Source organism: Oryx dammah, unplaced genomic scaffold (assembly GCF_014754425.2).
Source record: "Oryx dammah isolate SB20612 unplaced genomic scaffold, SCBI_Odam_1.1 HiC_scaffold_26, whole genome shotgun sequence".
NCBI classification, from domain to species: domain Eukaryota; kingdom Metazoa; phylum Chordata; class Mammalia; order Artiodactyla; family Bovidae; genus Oryx; species Oryx dammah.
Window position 1 is genome coordinate 35,346,683 of NW_024070210.1, and position 16,201 is coordinate 35,362,883.

The 16,201-nt window shown below is 35.1% G+C and overlaps 1 protein-coding gene across 1 annotated transcript in view; it reads left to right on the forward strand.

Moving 5' to 3' along the window:
* WDHD1 (WD repeat and HMG-box DNA binding protein 1) overlaps positions 1 to 16,201 on the forward strand; it is a 50,752-nt gene that overhangs the window by 18,173 nt on the left and 16,378 nt on the right. The window contains exons 11-15 of the mRNA XM_040226395.1: positions 2,610 to 2,820; positions 7,427 to 7,611; positions 8,921 to 9,105; positions 13,185 to 13,426; positions 14,888 to 15,025. Of these exons, the coding sequence (XP_040082329.1) occupies positions 2,610 to 2,820; positions 7,427 to 7,611; positions 8,921 to 9,105; positions 13,185 to 13,426; positions 14,888 to 15,025 (961 nt within the window). The remainder of the gene's footprint in view (positions 1 to 2,609; positions 2,821 to 7,426; positions 7,612 to 8,920; positions 9,106 to 13,184; positions 13,427 to 14,887; positions 15,026 to 16,201) is intronic.

Consider the following 16,201-nt stretch of genomic DNA (forward strand, 5'->3'; position numbering starts at 1 on the left):
AGGCTCCTCCGTCCATGGGATTTTCCAGGCAAGAGTACTGGAGTGGGGTGCCATTGCCTTCTCCACAGAGCTTGTTTTATGTATGTTCAAATACCTGATACCTAAAAGCCCTACTAAAACTACTGAATTTTATTTTTTTATGTTTATTTATTTATCTTTGGCTATGCTGGGTCATATCTGCTTTCTTTAGTTGCAGCGAGTGGGGGCTATTCTCCAGCTGTGGTACATGGACTTCTCGTTGTGGTAGCTTCTGCTGTGGAGCACAGGCTCTAGGTGCACAGGCTCAGTAGTTATGGATTTCTGGCTTAGTTGTCCCATGGCATGTGAGATCTTCCCAGAACAGGAATTGAACCCAATCCGCAGTCAAACCCAACCCAACCCAATTGAACCCAATCAAACCCAGTCCGATTCTTAACCGCTGGACCACCAGGGAAATCCCGACAATTTTTTTAAGTGCATGATCTCATAAAGGAGATAGTTGAAGTGATGATAGTAAAAAAATAAAAAATCTGGAAGTTGGAAAATAGAAGGACAATTAGAAACTAGATTGAACTTCTCAAAAAGCTGAGTCCTAAGACTGCAATGGTGGTCAGCTGAGGTGCCATTTAGCTTGCTTGGCTTAGTCCCCAAAATTCAGAATTTGGTAGCCCTAGGTACATACAAGTGGAGCTGGAAACAGAAGGGTTGATTTAATAAGCAAATAGATTCCTCCAGTCTCAGCAGCAGTGAGCACAGCTGGGTGATTGTCCTCTCTAGCCTGCGTACATTCTGGCAGAAAACTGGAGACTTGTTCTCCAAGTAAGGTTACACTGGGTACCACTGAGTGGTGTTGGGTCAAGGGGAAAAACTGTTCTGAAAAAGAATACATGAAAGTGTATATCTTGAGCATTCGGATTTCCAGCTCACTTTTCATTCTTGGCTCCCAGATTATTGTCAGCCAGTCTTATGCTTTTCAAGCAGGAGATTGGAAGATCTTTGGGGGAATCTGTGTAGGAAAAAAGACCAAAACAGAGAGAATTTTTTTTCTGAAGTATAGTTGATGTACAGTATTATGTAAGTTACAGGTATATAATACAGTGATTCCCAATTTTTAAAGGATGTATTCTATTTATAGTTATTAAAAAATATTGGCTATGTTTCGTGCTGTACAGCATATCCTTATAGCTTATTTTTTCCTAAATAGCTTTATTGAAGTACAGTTGATACAAAGTAAACTGCACATACTTGAAATGTATGATTAGGTAAATTTTGAAACCATAACTATAATCAAGATAGTGAATAAATCCATCATCTGTTTTTATATTAAACCTGTAACACTGACTATATGTATATATAACATTGATTAAAAACAAGTAAATTGAGAAATAATTTTTAGTTCAACAAGGTCCTATTGTGTAGCACAGGAAACCTATGATAAACCATAATGAAAAAGAATACACATATGTATAACTCAATCAGCTGAAATTAACACTGTAAATCAACTGTACTTCAATAAAATTTTAAAGAATTAAAAAAAAATTGTTTTATTTGGTTTGTCACCTCTTATAAAACCTTAGCCCTTCTATTTAGAGTTGTCTTCTCTCTCCTTTTTGCTTTTGTTTCTCACAGTACATATTTCTGTTACAACATCTCTAGCACTGAGTGGCCCTCTCTTTAAGGAAAAGATTAAAATCCTCATTTTTGATAACAAAGTTAAAAGCAAATTTATTACCGAGTATGTAAACATTTAGGACTATGGATAAAATAGTTAAATATCTTCTTTTAGCATTTAGTTATTTATTCAGTCATACGAACTTAGAAATATTTTTCCTGTTCTCTTCATTTTTTAAATGTCAACTTTCCAGAACACATTTATATGCATTTCCACCTAACAGATTTGTGATACAGTCCCTTTTAAATGCATTAATGGTGTTCTTATTAGACTTTTATTCCCAGCTATAAGTTTTTCCTTTGACTTAACATTGTATGGTTTTTATTCATTCTGTGTTAATAACTGTGATCTTTACAGCATAACTGCTTACTGCTCACTTTTTAAAGTGATTTCAAATTTTTTACCGTGACATTCAGTACTTGCAATATATTCATATTCCTAGGAATCAATGATTAATGTTGAATTTAATTGCCACTTTTGTTTTTCTGTTGGTTCTGTTTACTTCTATAAGCATCAAAAAATTTTCAAAAATATCCCCAGAACAGGCTTTAACTGAGATCATTTAAACATCTTACCTAAGCAGTATCTTGTTCAAAAAGAAAATAAAAAGAGAATATCATATACTGAGAGACTTTTTAAGGACTCATAGGTGACTTCTTTTCTGGATAATGATTGTGAGGAATAAAATCTTGCTTTATATTTGGATATTCACATGTATTCTTTGCGTGTCTGTCTTATACTTCCAATTTATCTATAGACTATAAGGCATTTAAAGTAAGGACTAGGTCTTTCATAATGTAAATAACAGTCCTAATAAATATATTTGCTAACTGTTTTTACCAAGGCATTTGGTTACTCAGTAGAGTTTATAGGTACATGTTAAAAGGTTACCTTCTGAGTAATTGTGTTTATCTTAATAGTTCACTAATACTTTCTTATTTGTATTAATTTGTTCAAGGTGTCTAGCAGAGTAGAAAAGGATTATAATGATCTTTTTGATGGAGATGATACAAGTAATGTCGGTGACTGTCTAAAAGACAATGCAGTCAAAACCCACTCTTTTTCAAAAGGGATTGTAAATGATGAGGAAGACGATGATGGCCTTACGCTGGCTTCAGGTCGTCCTAGACAGCAAAGTCACATCCTCGAAGATGATGAAAACTCAGTTGGTATGAGTTGACTTTGTGAATGTGATAATCCATCCTATTGATCAATATTTTCCATTTTTTATTAAAACTATTATTCAAAGTCAGTATTGAGTTGGTAAGTAAGGAGTAAATCAAAGGCTGTATATTGTCACCCTGTTTATTTAACTTACATGCAGAGTGCATCATGAGAAATGCTGGACTGGATGAAGCACAAACTGAAATCAAGATTGCCATGAGAAATATCAGTAACCTCAGATGTGAAGAACTGACTCATTTGAAAAGACCCTGATGCTGGAAAAGATTGAAAGCAAAAGGAGAAGGGGACGACAGAGGATGAGATGGTTGGATGGCATCACTGACTCAATGGACATGAGTTTGAATAAATTCCGGGAGTGATGGACAGGGAGGGGGCCTGGTGTGCTGCAGTACATGGGGTCACAAAGAGTTGGATATGACTGAGCAATTGAACTGACTGATGATTGAGTTGGTAAAGTGTTGCCATACTAATAAATACATATGTTGAAAAACATTTCATCCTTAAAAAAACAATGATCTAAAGCTTCTGCTTTAGCAACCTAGAAAAAGAGGAAATTAAATCCCAAGCAAGCAGAAGGAAGGAAATAATAAAGAACAGGCTACAACATGGATAAACCTTGAAAACATTATACTAAGTGAAAGAAGCCAGTCACAAAGCTATAAATTACATCATTCCATTCCTGTAAAGTTTTCAGAACAGAGAAATCTGTGGAGACAGAAAGTATATTAGTGGTTGCATAAGGATGAATAGAGAAATAGAGGGTGATAGCTAAGAGGTACAGGGTTTCATTTTGAGGTGATGAAAACATTTTAAAATTGTGCTGATGGTTGCACATTTCTATAAATATACCAAAAACCATGAAATTGTACACTTTAAATGGGTCAGTTATATGGTATGTCAGTTACATCTCAATAAAGATGTTAAATTTTTTTTGAAGAGTAGAAGTCAGTGAAATTGACAATCAAAAGGTATTTGCTGTTGTTCAGCCACTAAGTTGTGCCCAGCACTTTGTGACCTCATGGACTGCAGCATGCCAGGCTTCCTTGTCCTTCACTATCTCCTGGAGTTTGCTCAGACTCAGTCCATTGAGTCGATGATGCCATCCAACCATCTCATCCTCTATCGCCCTCTTCTCCTCCTGCCCTCCATCTTTCCCAGCACCATGATCTTTTCCAGTGAGTTGGCTGTTCACATCAGGTGGCCAAGGAATTAGAGCTTCAGCTTCAGCAATAGTCCTTCCAATAAATATTCAGTGTTGACTTCCTTTAGGATTATCTGGTTTGATTTCCTTGCTGTCCAAGGGACTGTCATGAGTCTTCTCCAGCACCAAAAATTCGAAAGCATCAATTCTTTGGCACTCAGCTTTCTTTATGGTCCAACTCACACATCTGTACATGACTTCTGGAAAAACCATAGCTTTGACTATATCCACCTTTGTCAGCAAAGTAATGTCTCTGCTTTTTACTACGCTGTCTAGGTTGGTCATAGCTTTTCTTCCAAGAAGCAAGCCTCTTTTCATTTTGTGGCTGTAGTCACTGTCCATAGTGATTTTGGGGCCCAAGAAAATAAAATCTATCATTGTTACTTCACTTTTTGCCCTTCTAGTAGCCATGAAGTGATGAGACCAGATGTCATGATCTAAGTTTTTTGAATGTTGAGTTTTAAGCCAGTTTTTTTATTTTCCTCAGGAGGCTCTTTAGTTCGACTTCACTTGCTGCCTTAAGGGTGGTATCATCTGTATATCTGATGTTATTGATATTTCTCCCCGCCATCTTGATTCCAGCTTGTGCTTCTTCCAGTCCAGTGTTTTCCATGATGTACTTAAATAAGCAGAGTAACAAAATACAGCCTTGACATACTACTTTCCCAATTTGGAACCAGTCCATTGTTCTTTGTCTGGTTCTAACTGTTGCTTCTTGACCCACATACAGGTTTCTCAGGAGAGAGTTAAGGTGATCTGGTTCTCCCATCTCTTAAGAATTTTCCGTTGTTAGTTGTGATCTGCACAGTCAAAAGGTTTAGCATACTCAATGAAGCAGAAGTAGATTTTTTGGAATTCTCTTTTTTGTATGATCCAGCAGATGTTGGCAATTTGATCTCTGGTTCCTCTGACTTTTCTAAATCCAGTTTGTACATCTGCAGGTTCTCAGTTCATGTACTGTTCAAGCCTAGCTTGAAGGATTTTGAGCATTACTTTGCTACCATTAAACCAAAAGCTAATTCTTTGAAAAGGTCAATAAAACTGATGTATCTCTATCCTGATTGATCAAGAAAGAAAGACACAAATGATTGATATAAGTAGTGAAGGTGTATCATCATTGTGTATCCCATAGATCTTCACTATCCAGTATTATGGCCACTAGCCCCTTGTGGCTATTGAGCACTGAAAATGTGGCTAGTTCAAATTGAGATATGTTGTGATTATTAAATGTGACAAGATTTTGAAGACAGTACAAAAAAGAGAATGTAAAATATCTGGCCTTTTTTTACATTGAGTACTTACTGAAATTATATTTTAAATATAGTATATTATTAAAATTAATTATACCTGTATTTTTTTACTATTTAAAATATGGCTGTTAGAAAATCTTAAATTACATTTATAACTCAACGTTACATTTCTCTAAGATAGCACTGCTATTAACTGAACATTATGAACAATTTTGTGCTTGTAAATTCAGCATCTTAGATGAAATGGACAGATTCTTTCTTTTTTATTACTTACCTCTTTTGGGGTATGCTGAGTCTTTGTTGCTGAGAGGGCTTTTCTTTAGTTGTGAGTGGGGGCTATTCTCTAGTTGCATTGAGGGCTTCTTATTGTAGTGGCTTCTCTTGTTGTGGAGCATGGCCTCTAGGGCATGCAGGTTTCAGTAGTTGAGGCATGTGGGCTCAGTAGCTGCAGTTCCTGGGCTCGAGAGCACAGGCTCAATAGTTGGGGTGCATAGGCTTAGTTGCCCTGCAGCATGTGGGATCTTGGCAGGTCAGGCATTGAACCTGTTTCTCCTGCCTCGGCAAGCAAACTCTTCACCACTGAGCCACCAGGGAAGCCGGAAATGGACAAATTCTTTGACAGGCACAAACTGCCAAGCTAACTCAAGAAATAGGTGACCTGAATAGTTTGGTATCTGTTTAAGATATTGAGATTATAATTAAGAACCTTTAAACAAATGATTATTACAACTTACATGCTAAAATTAACACATTTGAACATTACCAAGTAAAATGCCAATGTTCATGGTAAATTGTGCTACATTTAAAGCATGCAGGATTTATAGTATAGCACTCCTCAGATGTTTGGTCTCAGGAACTCATTACATTCTTAAACTTTTTGAGGATCCCAAAGAAAATTGTTTGCCAAGTTATGTTTATTGTTATTTACTATGTTAGAAATTAAAACTGAGAAATTTTAAAAATATTCACTTTAACAACAAACTCATTATTATAAACATAAATAATACTTTTATGAAAATAACAGTTAGAAAATAAAACAGTTAGGAAAGTGCTGTTACTTTACCCTTCTGCAAATTTTAGCGTAGAAGACAGCTAGCGGAATGCCTTTACATGCCTCAAGACTCGGTCTACTGCCATACATTAGTTTTGTTTGAAGTATGTGAAGAAAATTTAGCCTCACACAATATATTGTTTGAAAAGGGAGAAGTATTTTTAATAAGTCTGTTGAAATAACTATAGATATTCCTCTTTGATGCTTTACCAAAATGTAGCAAATGATAATTTCTTAAAGATTACTTACAATGCGGAATCTGAAAACTTGCTGGTGAACTTTCCAACTCTCTTATTATGTTAAAATCCATTGGTCTAACTTGAGCTTTGAATGGATCTTTTACCATGCTTGATTCTGTCACATATGCATTGGTAATTTGGAAAACGCTGGTTTATTGAGCTTTGCAGACCTTCTTGATACTGGCACGTTATCCAGAATATTTGTTAGTATCATTACCAATCTCATCAGAAGTTTTTAAATATTTCAGAGTGGTCAAGTTCATGGTGGCAGATACAGGTTTTTCATTATTCTGATTTTCATTTGAAAGCTCAAATTTTATCATTAACCACAAATTCTGTCAGTTATTTTTCTTAAATGACCAGTTCACTTCATTTTTAAGAAAATGTTTACCACATTCCTGAGTTGGTATAACTGTAGTTTATCTGGCATTCTTTTTGGTAAAAATGCTGTTACATGAAAAAATTAGGTCAGCTTACAGCTCAACAAATGCTTTTTTTTTTTTTGAGACAGTCATCCCAATTCTGTATACACATTTTTTTAACACAGAGAACATTTTTTAAAAGTCTATGCAAAACTCAAAATTTAATAAAATTAATACTTTTACTGCAGTTGGTTGATAATACATTGACTGCTAATACAGATTGGTGCCACTGATTTACTTCATGCTAAGGTACCAACAGTTTAACCCTCTGACGTTTGAACTATTACCACAGATATTAACACAGTGAAAGAGGCAAATAGCATGTTAGTATTATTAAATATGATTGGACATGGTTAGTAGATTTCATAATATATTTCCAAGATAGCTGGTATTTATGATTCTCTAATTATAATCCTTTGTTTTCTAGATGTTACAATGCTAAAAATTGGTTCTAGTCTTTTCAAAGAAGAAGATGATGATCAGGGAGGCAGCATTCATAATCTACCAGTTGTAACATCCCAGAGGCCATTTTATGATGGTCCTATGCCAACTCCCCGGCAAAAGCCTTTCCAGTCAGGTTCTACACCCTTGCATCTTACTCACAGATTCATGGTAAGCCGCGGGTCTACATGTAACTTTAAAGTAGTTTTATCTCACTTTAACATTTTATCTCATTATAGTTAATTTTGTTTGGTAAAAAAATATTTTTTAAAAACCTTCATTAACTGAACTGGAGCACTTTGGTTGCTTATAATTTTGTGGTTGATTTATTTTATGGTTAACTAACAGTTTTACTCTTATTTCAACCTAATTTTTGAAAATTGGGTTAAATAAAATTCTGCTTCACAAAATGACATAATGAACATAAGTAAATGTGACTGTATATCTTGCAGTTTCTCTTGACTATGCTTCCAACTTTTATTTCTCATGTTAGTTTTATATAGAAGATTGTACAGATTCAAAAAGACTAGTTAGAAGGTGTTTTTTAGAAAGTATAATATAGTATCAGAAGGTGATAAGTACTGTAAAAAATTGTCTGCCCCTTTTACCCATGCTACTGGGATTTTTGCTCCACAAGTATAGAGATTTTTCTGTTTTGTTGATTGATAGCACTTAGAACAAGGTATGGCACAGTAGGCATTTAATATATATTTATGGATAAACAACTACATTAACTTTTTGTCTTAAATTTAAGAGCTAAAAAAGTTAAATATGTTTATTTGTTGATTGCTTGAATTTTTCCACTGAGGACTTGAACAGTTGTCCTTTTTGAATGGTATGGTTCTGGCATAAATTTATAGATAAATATTAAAGGTGATATTTTATTTAAAAAGAAAAACTTTTTATTGTCTCATCAGTAATCATCATCTTTTCTAATATTGTCAAGTACTTTATATTAATAGTTATATTTGTGGTAGAATAAAGGAAACACTAGGGCTTAGGGGGAGCCAGTGGTGTACATGAGTGGAATATAGGTTTTCAAATGGTATCAATTTATGCTGCCTTATAATGTATATATTTATGCCATGACTATAAACCATTTGGTTGGGCCAAAAAAGTATGCAGTCATTTATATCCATATTTGTAAATAAACTTTTGAAATGTTTCCTTTGAGGGATTTAATGGTTCAGCTGTTCAAAGGCCAATTGTAAAATATTTTTTATGAAAGTAATATACTTTAAAAATATTAAGTAAAATACTACACTTGCTAATAAATAAGTATGTATGTACCTTCTCATGAGGAAAAGTAATTAGTAATTGTTGCTCTGACGCCCAAGTATCTACTGTTACCTGAAAGTGGTTGTTTCCATAACTTAATCCCTTATGCAGACTACATTATTTGTTAATTCGTAGTATTTTAGGCTGCTGATTCTAAGACTTTAACCTTTCTCAATTGTATTTAACCTTAACATGTTTGTAGGTGTGGAACTCTATTGGAATTATTCGCTGCTATAATGATGAGCAAGACAATGCCATAGATGTGGAATTCCATGATACCTCTATGCACCATGCAACACACTTATTGAACACTTTTAATTACACAGTAGCAGATCTTTCCCATGAAGCTGTTTTGTTGGCATGTGAAAGCACTGATGAACTACCAAGGTAAATTCAAGATTTTTAGGAGAGCTTCATTACTGTTGAACTTTGAAATTTAGTACATAAAGTTGTAAGACAAAAAACAAAATTATAAATCTTTTGTAGTATGGAATTTCAGGAAGAAGAGTTTAGTACAAATACAGTACACCTATAATACCTCAGAACATTTGTCTGATTTTGTCCGATTGTCCCCTTCTTTCATAAGAATAGTATACAAATTAATTGTAAACAAGCAAGTTTAAGTAGTACAGAATTTTCAGAAAATGAAAATTGCCTGAAGAATTCTTCTCTCAAATATAATTACTTTTAACAATTAACAGTCTAATTCCAGCCTTGAACAACTGCTAATCTGGGTTTTGTCACTGTAGATTGGATTTGCGACTTCTCTTTTAAAAAAGGGAGGAGGGAACACATTAAAAATTTTATAAGTACTATTTGTCATTTTGACTTTTTGACTTAATATACTTCAGACTTCTTATATATGTTAGTAGGTAGGTAGGTAGGGTAGGTAGGTAGATATGGAGACAGGAAAATTAAGTTGGAAAAGCAATGGATGCAGAATCTGTATTTTTTTAAAAGAAGAAAGCATTTTATTCAGTTTTGTTATTTCAGCCAGCTTGCCCTCTCCTGTTAATTTTTTCAGCTGATCATGGTGCTTATTATACATTTGATCATAGATTTTACTAACTCCCAGGTTTTTTGAAATTAAAATCCTTCTGACTGATACATTAGCTCCTTGCTGCTCAATATATGGTCCACAAACTACAGGCATGGTCACCTGGGAGCATGTTGAAAACACAGAATTGCAGACCCAACTCCATACCTTCTGAGTCAGAATCTGCATTTTAACAAGATCCTCAGGTGGAAGAGTATGCATTAAAGCCTGAGAAATACCAGATTGGGTCATTTTAATATTTTAATTGGTTTCCTAATTTACACAATGTAAAATCAACTCAGTACTTGATTTTTGAATTAAATGAGTTTACTCAATCACTGTTGACTCAGTGTCTAACTCAGAATATCTTACATAATTAGAAGATTTATTTCTATGTGCAGTTTTCTTTAATTGAAATATAGTTGTTTTACAATATTATGTTACAGGTGTATAGCAAAGTGATTTTATATATGCATTCTTTTTTATATTCTTTCCCATTATGGTTTATCATAGAATATTGAATATAGTTCCGTATGCTATTCATTTGGGCCTCATTGTTCATCCAGCCCTATATATACTAGTTTGCATCTGCTAACCCCAGACTCGCAATCCTCCCCGCCGCCCCCCCTGCAGTTGATGCCAGGTGCCAGTGTGAGGAATCCCGCCTGTGACAAGGTCATGAGGAAGGAAGCTGACATACACAAGGTCGTGATCAGACTTCAGGGGTCCCCCTGGAATTCCTGAGCATGTACCCCAACAAAAAACAAAAATCTGCCGGCTTTTGTACTCTGCTTTTCCACTTTTCTGATATTCTCTGGAAAAAAGTCAATTCAGGGCTTTAGTCTTCTGCATTTGAAAGGGATGTTTCAGTTAAACCCTCTCTGATAGCTCTCTAGCTTGCCTAACAGGTTTCCTAAACCTCTTACAAGCTTGTGAATTGCTTACAGCCCTCCAGCCGCGAGAGGCACAAAGCTTAAAAGCATCTTATAGATACAGAACCTTTTCTAAAGAGTTAAAACTTATATTGGTAGAGGGTTTTCACTGTTGACTCAATGATTGCTGCCAGACCTCCATATTCTTTATCTTTTAGGCACCTGGGAGGATGTTAATCAATGTAAACAGGATATGGAAAAAGATATATAGTAGTTTTGATGTTAGCAACACTAGACTTTTGAGTTAATTACTTCTCTTTGTTATATATCAGTGTACTCCTCTTGTGTCCTTGCTATGTAAGAATGTAACTTTATTTAGTGCTTTCTGAGAGTGGCACCAGACCTTGGGAAGATCAACACAAATAAGTCTTCTGGTTGACAAACCCTTATCAGACAAAAAGGCCGTAAAATGTTAATTGGCCCTTTTTGGCCAGAAGATGATGTAAATCACCTAAGACTTGTGTATACAATTAGGTGTGCAGAGAGAAAAGCCTGGTTTTGATAAGAGTCTGGACTGCTAACACTGCATAATTTTGTATTACCCATTGATCCCTATGTACAATCAAAAAAAGATATAAAAGGCCTTTCTAGACAATAGGGACTGGAGCCAGTCGCTGGACTGGTTTCCCCCGTGTCTCTCTCTCTCCCTCCTTTTCCTCTTTACTTTAATTTCAGGCTGAATTCCCATCTGGGGCACGGAGGCTCGCCAAGTCTACTTACTTGCCTTGGCTGTTAAGACCCACACGAAAGGGAGCCTAAGGCGAGGCACCCTTAGATATACAAGCGAGTGCCGGTGGCCCAGCGTAGATGGTGCAAATTCCTTGTCTGGAATTTTATTGGTCTTCCGTGTGATTCAAGTTATTCAGCCCTCTTTCTCCACTTAATTTTCCTACTACAATATTGTTTCTTAATCTAATCTTATATTAATAAACAAATAAGTTTTTCTCACGCCAACGCCGTCCCCGCTTCGAATTCCCTGGATCTACCGGGGCTGGACCCCGGCAAGTTCATCCTTCCCCCTTGGCTCCATGTGCAATTTTGATTTCAGATTGTTAGGATTGTTATGATTTCCTGATTGATGATTTTTCTTCTTTTTGTTTTCCTAGATATATTATTTCACAGTCTTAGACAATATTATCCTTTTATTTTATTTTTAATTTTTAATTGAAGTATAGTTGATTATAATGCTGCATTAATTTCTGCTGTATAGTAGTGATTCAGTTGTACATATATATTCTTTTCCATTGTAGTTTATCACTGGATATTGAATATGGTTCCCTCTGCTATACAGTAGGAACTTGCTTACCCATCCTATACATTAGTTTGCATCTGCTAATTATGAACTCCCAAGCCTTTCCCCCCTCCTCACTTGGCACCCACAAGTCTGTTCTCTATGTCTGTGAGTCTGTTTCTGTTTTGTAGATATGTTATTTTTGTCGGGGCTTCCTACTCCAGTATTCTTGCCTGGAGAATTCCATGGACAGAGGAGCCTGTTGGGCTACAGTCCATGGAGTCACAGAGTCGGACATGACTGAGTGACTGACCCCTCACCTCATTTCTGTCATATTTTAGATTCCACATATAAGTGATATCATATGGTATTTTGTCTTTTTCTGATTTACTTAGGTCAGTTTTTTTTGGCTGTGCCCGCGTGGCTTGTGGCATCTTAGTTCTTCGATCTGGGATTGAACCCACACCCTTGGCAGACAAGCAAGGGGTCCTAACCACTGGACTGCCAGGGGATAATTCCCATCCCCCTTTATTTTAAATTTGAATTTAAAATTACTATTCAGGAAATCAGTATTGCCTCTGATTCTAAATACTATGACATCTACATTCTGAAGCTTAAGTTTCATAACAATTTACATGTATATATAGATGCAAAAGTAAAAAGACTGGAAGCACAAATCAAATTGTTAGCAGTGGTTGGTAATCTCCCTGGTATGATAATATTTAATTTTTTTTCTCTTTATTCTCTCATGTTAAAGGTTTTGTTTTTGTCTTTGGCAATGAAAGCACTCTTGCTGATCATTTTGATGCTTCCTTTCTTTTTAAAAATATAGTCATGATTTTTGTATGTGTGTGTAACCTTGGATCATGTTCTGCTGATTTTATCCTGGGTTTTTTTCCATTTAACATGTTGTGAGCATTTTCCTGTATCTTTAAATATTCTTTAATAACATGACTGTTAATAGTTTAACATAGTACATTTTAAGGATATTTCATAATTACTTTCTTAAAGCTGTTTTGTTTAGAAACGGTCTTTTTTTTGTATATTATATGGTATATAAAGACGCCATTATTTGTGTATAATAGAAAAATAAACTTTTATTTTGTTATTGTTAGTTTATCAAAAATAAACTATTTGATTTTGTTCTATTTGTTATAGAAAAATAAACTATTGGACTTTGTTACTTGATTTTGAGTATCATTAGTTTTATATATATATAATATCAAATGTGAAAGTTTGATTGTTTTTGTCTTGTTTTAATCTTTAGCAAGCTTCACTGCCTGCACCTTAGTTCTTGGGATTCAAGCAAAGAGTGGATAGTAGACATGCCTCTGAATGAAGATATTGAAGCCATATGTCTTGGTCAAGGATGGGCTGCTGCTGCCACTAGCTCCTTGCTTCTTCGCTTGTTTACCATTGGAGGTGTTCAAAAAGAGGTCTTCAGTCTCCCTGGGCCTATTGTGTCAATGGCTGGACATGGAGAACAGCTTGTCATTGTTTATCACAGAGGTAGATTTTTTTTCTAGTATTTTATATTCTTTTGTATTCTTCATAATCTGTCTTCAGTACCCATCATTGTACTAAGACTGGTCCTAATAGGTTACTGATCTGGATTAATTTTATGACTCACAAGTCAAAAAATACAGTTTGAGAAACTACCCTGGGTTATTTCATTAAGACCCATGGCTTTAGTACATCTCTGTGTTCATGACTTGTAAGTTAGTATCATCAACCCTACTCCCTTCTTGTATCTGTAGACTTACATTTCCAATTGTCAACTTGAAATCTCTATGTAGAGTTTTGATATATACCTCAAACTTAACTTGGTCACAGTAAAGCCTCTGGGCTTTTTTCCCCCTCCGAACTTGCTTCTTCATTTTTTGATCTTGATAAATGGCGTACTACCAATATTCAAGGCAGAAATGTAAGAGTTATCTTTGATCCTTCTCTTCCCTCACACCCCTAGCATCACTTATGTCAGCAAAGTCGTATCATGTCAGTGATATGACATACAACACATTCCACACCTCCACTAAAACCTCAGTCCAAATGAGACATCATCTCTTAGGTATTATAATAACCTCCTAACTAGCTTTTCATCTTCAGTTCTTACTGGTAATTTTTTAAAAACATAAATCCAGTCACTTCCCTCTTCTGCACAGATTCCTCTGATGATTTTCTGTTGCTTTAGAATAAAACTCAAACTTGTCACGGGTGGCAAAGTCCTACATGATCTGACCTTTGCCTGCCTCTTCAGCCTCATCTCTTACTACGTTTTCTCTTGTCAGTGATTCTGGCCCTACTGACTTCTTTGTTTTCTTCAAAATGACCATGTTTGTTCCATTAGGCCCTTTTCATTAACTGTCCCCTATCTACTATAGTGCTCCTCCTCTTACCATTTGTATAGCCAGCTCCAACTTGCAAATCATATCTCAGTTTAAATTTCACTTTTTCCAAAGGCCACCTTTGTCCAGTCTAAAGTAGCCACTCAGTGTGACCCTCTGTATCACATTAGTATTTTAATCCTCAGTGATGACACTTAGTATTTTCTTTCTTTTTTAAATTGGTTTTTCCTCTCCTACCTGAATATGAATTTCATGAGAACACTGACTTTGTCTTATTTACATTATAGCCTCAGTACCTGGTACAAAGAAAGCTCTCTGTAAATACTTTCTGAGTATTTACAGTTATATTCTTGAGAATTACCACATAAATCTCAATTCTTGAGAATTACCACATACATTACCACTGTATGTAAAGTTCTAGTTTATGTAACATACTGTTCTAATGCCTTATTGGTGCCTCAGATAAAAAGATTATCTATAAAAAGTACTGCTAATTAATCTAGGAGTTTATCACAAAATAACCTAAATTCACAGAAAATAATTTAGACTAATTATTTTAACTATACTTTAGCATTATAGCTAAATAACCATTGATACCTGACTTATATTTACATTTTCTCACTAGGTACAGGATTTGACGGGGATCAGTGCCTTGGAGTTCAACTGCTAGAGCTAGGGAAAAAGAAAAAACAAATTTTGCATGGTGATCCTCTTCCTCTTACAAGGAAATCCTATCTTGTATGGGTTGGATTTTCAGCTGAAGGCAAGATAAATTTATTTATATTAAAAATATTTTTCAAGAAGAAAATTGTTTCATTATTTTATTCCTAATTAATTTGTTTAAAGATAACTTGTCTGTATTTTATGTTTAAATTATTTTACTATGTTAACAGAACTGAAAACTAGGATTTCTAGGTAAGGTAACCACTATTTCATGTACAAGATGTCTTCTTCTGATTAGAAAACTTACTAAAAGGGAAATAAATTTTTCTGAAAGTTTATTAGCTAGCAAAGAGGAGATACAAGTACCTGTTCAAGTTTTGGCTTTTCTAGCAGTCTACATGGAAATCAGGAATTTTCTATTGCTGCATTGTTCACTACAGAAACCACCAGCCAAATGTGGCTGCTGAGCACTTGGAAAGTGGCTAATCTGAGTTGAGATGTGCTATATAACTATAAAATACTTTCCAGATTTGGAAGGCTTAGTATGAAAAAAAGAATTAAAAAATTCAGTAATTCTTTTACATTGATTACATTTTAAAATGATAGTATTGGATATACGATTGAATAAAATATATTATTAAAATTGCCTTCACATTTATCCCCCTTTTCTCATGTGGTACTAAGAAATTAAAAATTATATTTGTGGCTCACATATTTCTACTAACAGTGTCCTGTTGCAGACTCAGTAGTGGGTTACGACAGATGTTTGAAGGACACTAAGGCGTGCCTTATTTTAAGGCACCTGTCAACCCTGTCTTCTGGCTTAAATATTTCTATTCTTGGTGATTCATTATTGGAAACTCCAGTTTGTTTTTTAAAATCCAACCATTTCTGAATGTGTTTTCTGTTGAGATATTAGTCACTTATGCTTTAATAATGTGATCATTAATAACTTCCATTTTTATTGGCTTGGTTTTTTTCTTCCAATTACCTATCAGATCTAGACCCTGAGGAAACTGCTAGTAAGAGGGATGTGAAATCTCAGATAAAGAAAAGGATAATTGGGAAATGTACTGTGCATTTCCTGAAATGGGGGCAGAGTAGGTGGGGAAACAGGGATGCTTGCTTGCTCCCTAGGTAAGTTTAGGAAGAGAGCAGTGGGGAACTGTTGGGAACAGAACAGTGACGAGACCAGGAGAGAGGGGGAGGAAGAATACTAAAGACACATTTCTCTATATCATCACCTTGCATCAGGTTCTGCGCATTTTTCCAGGTC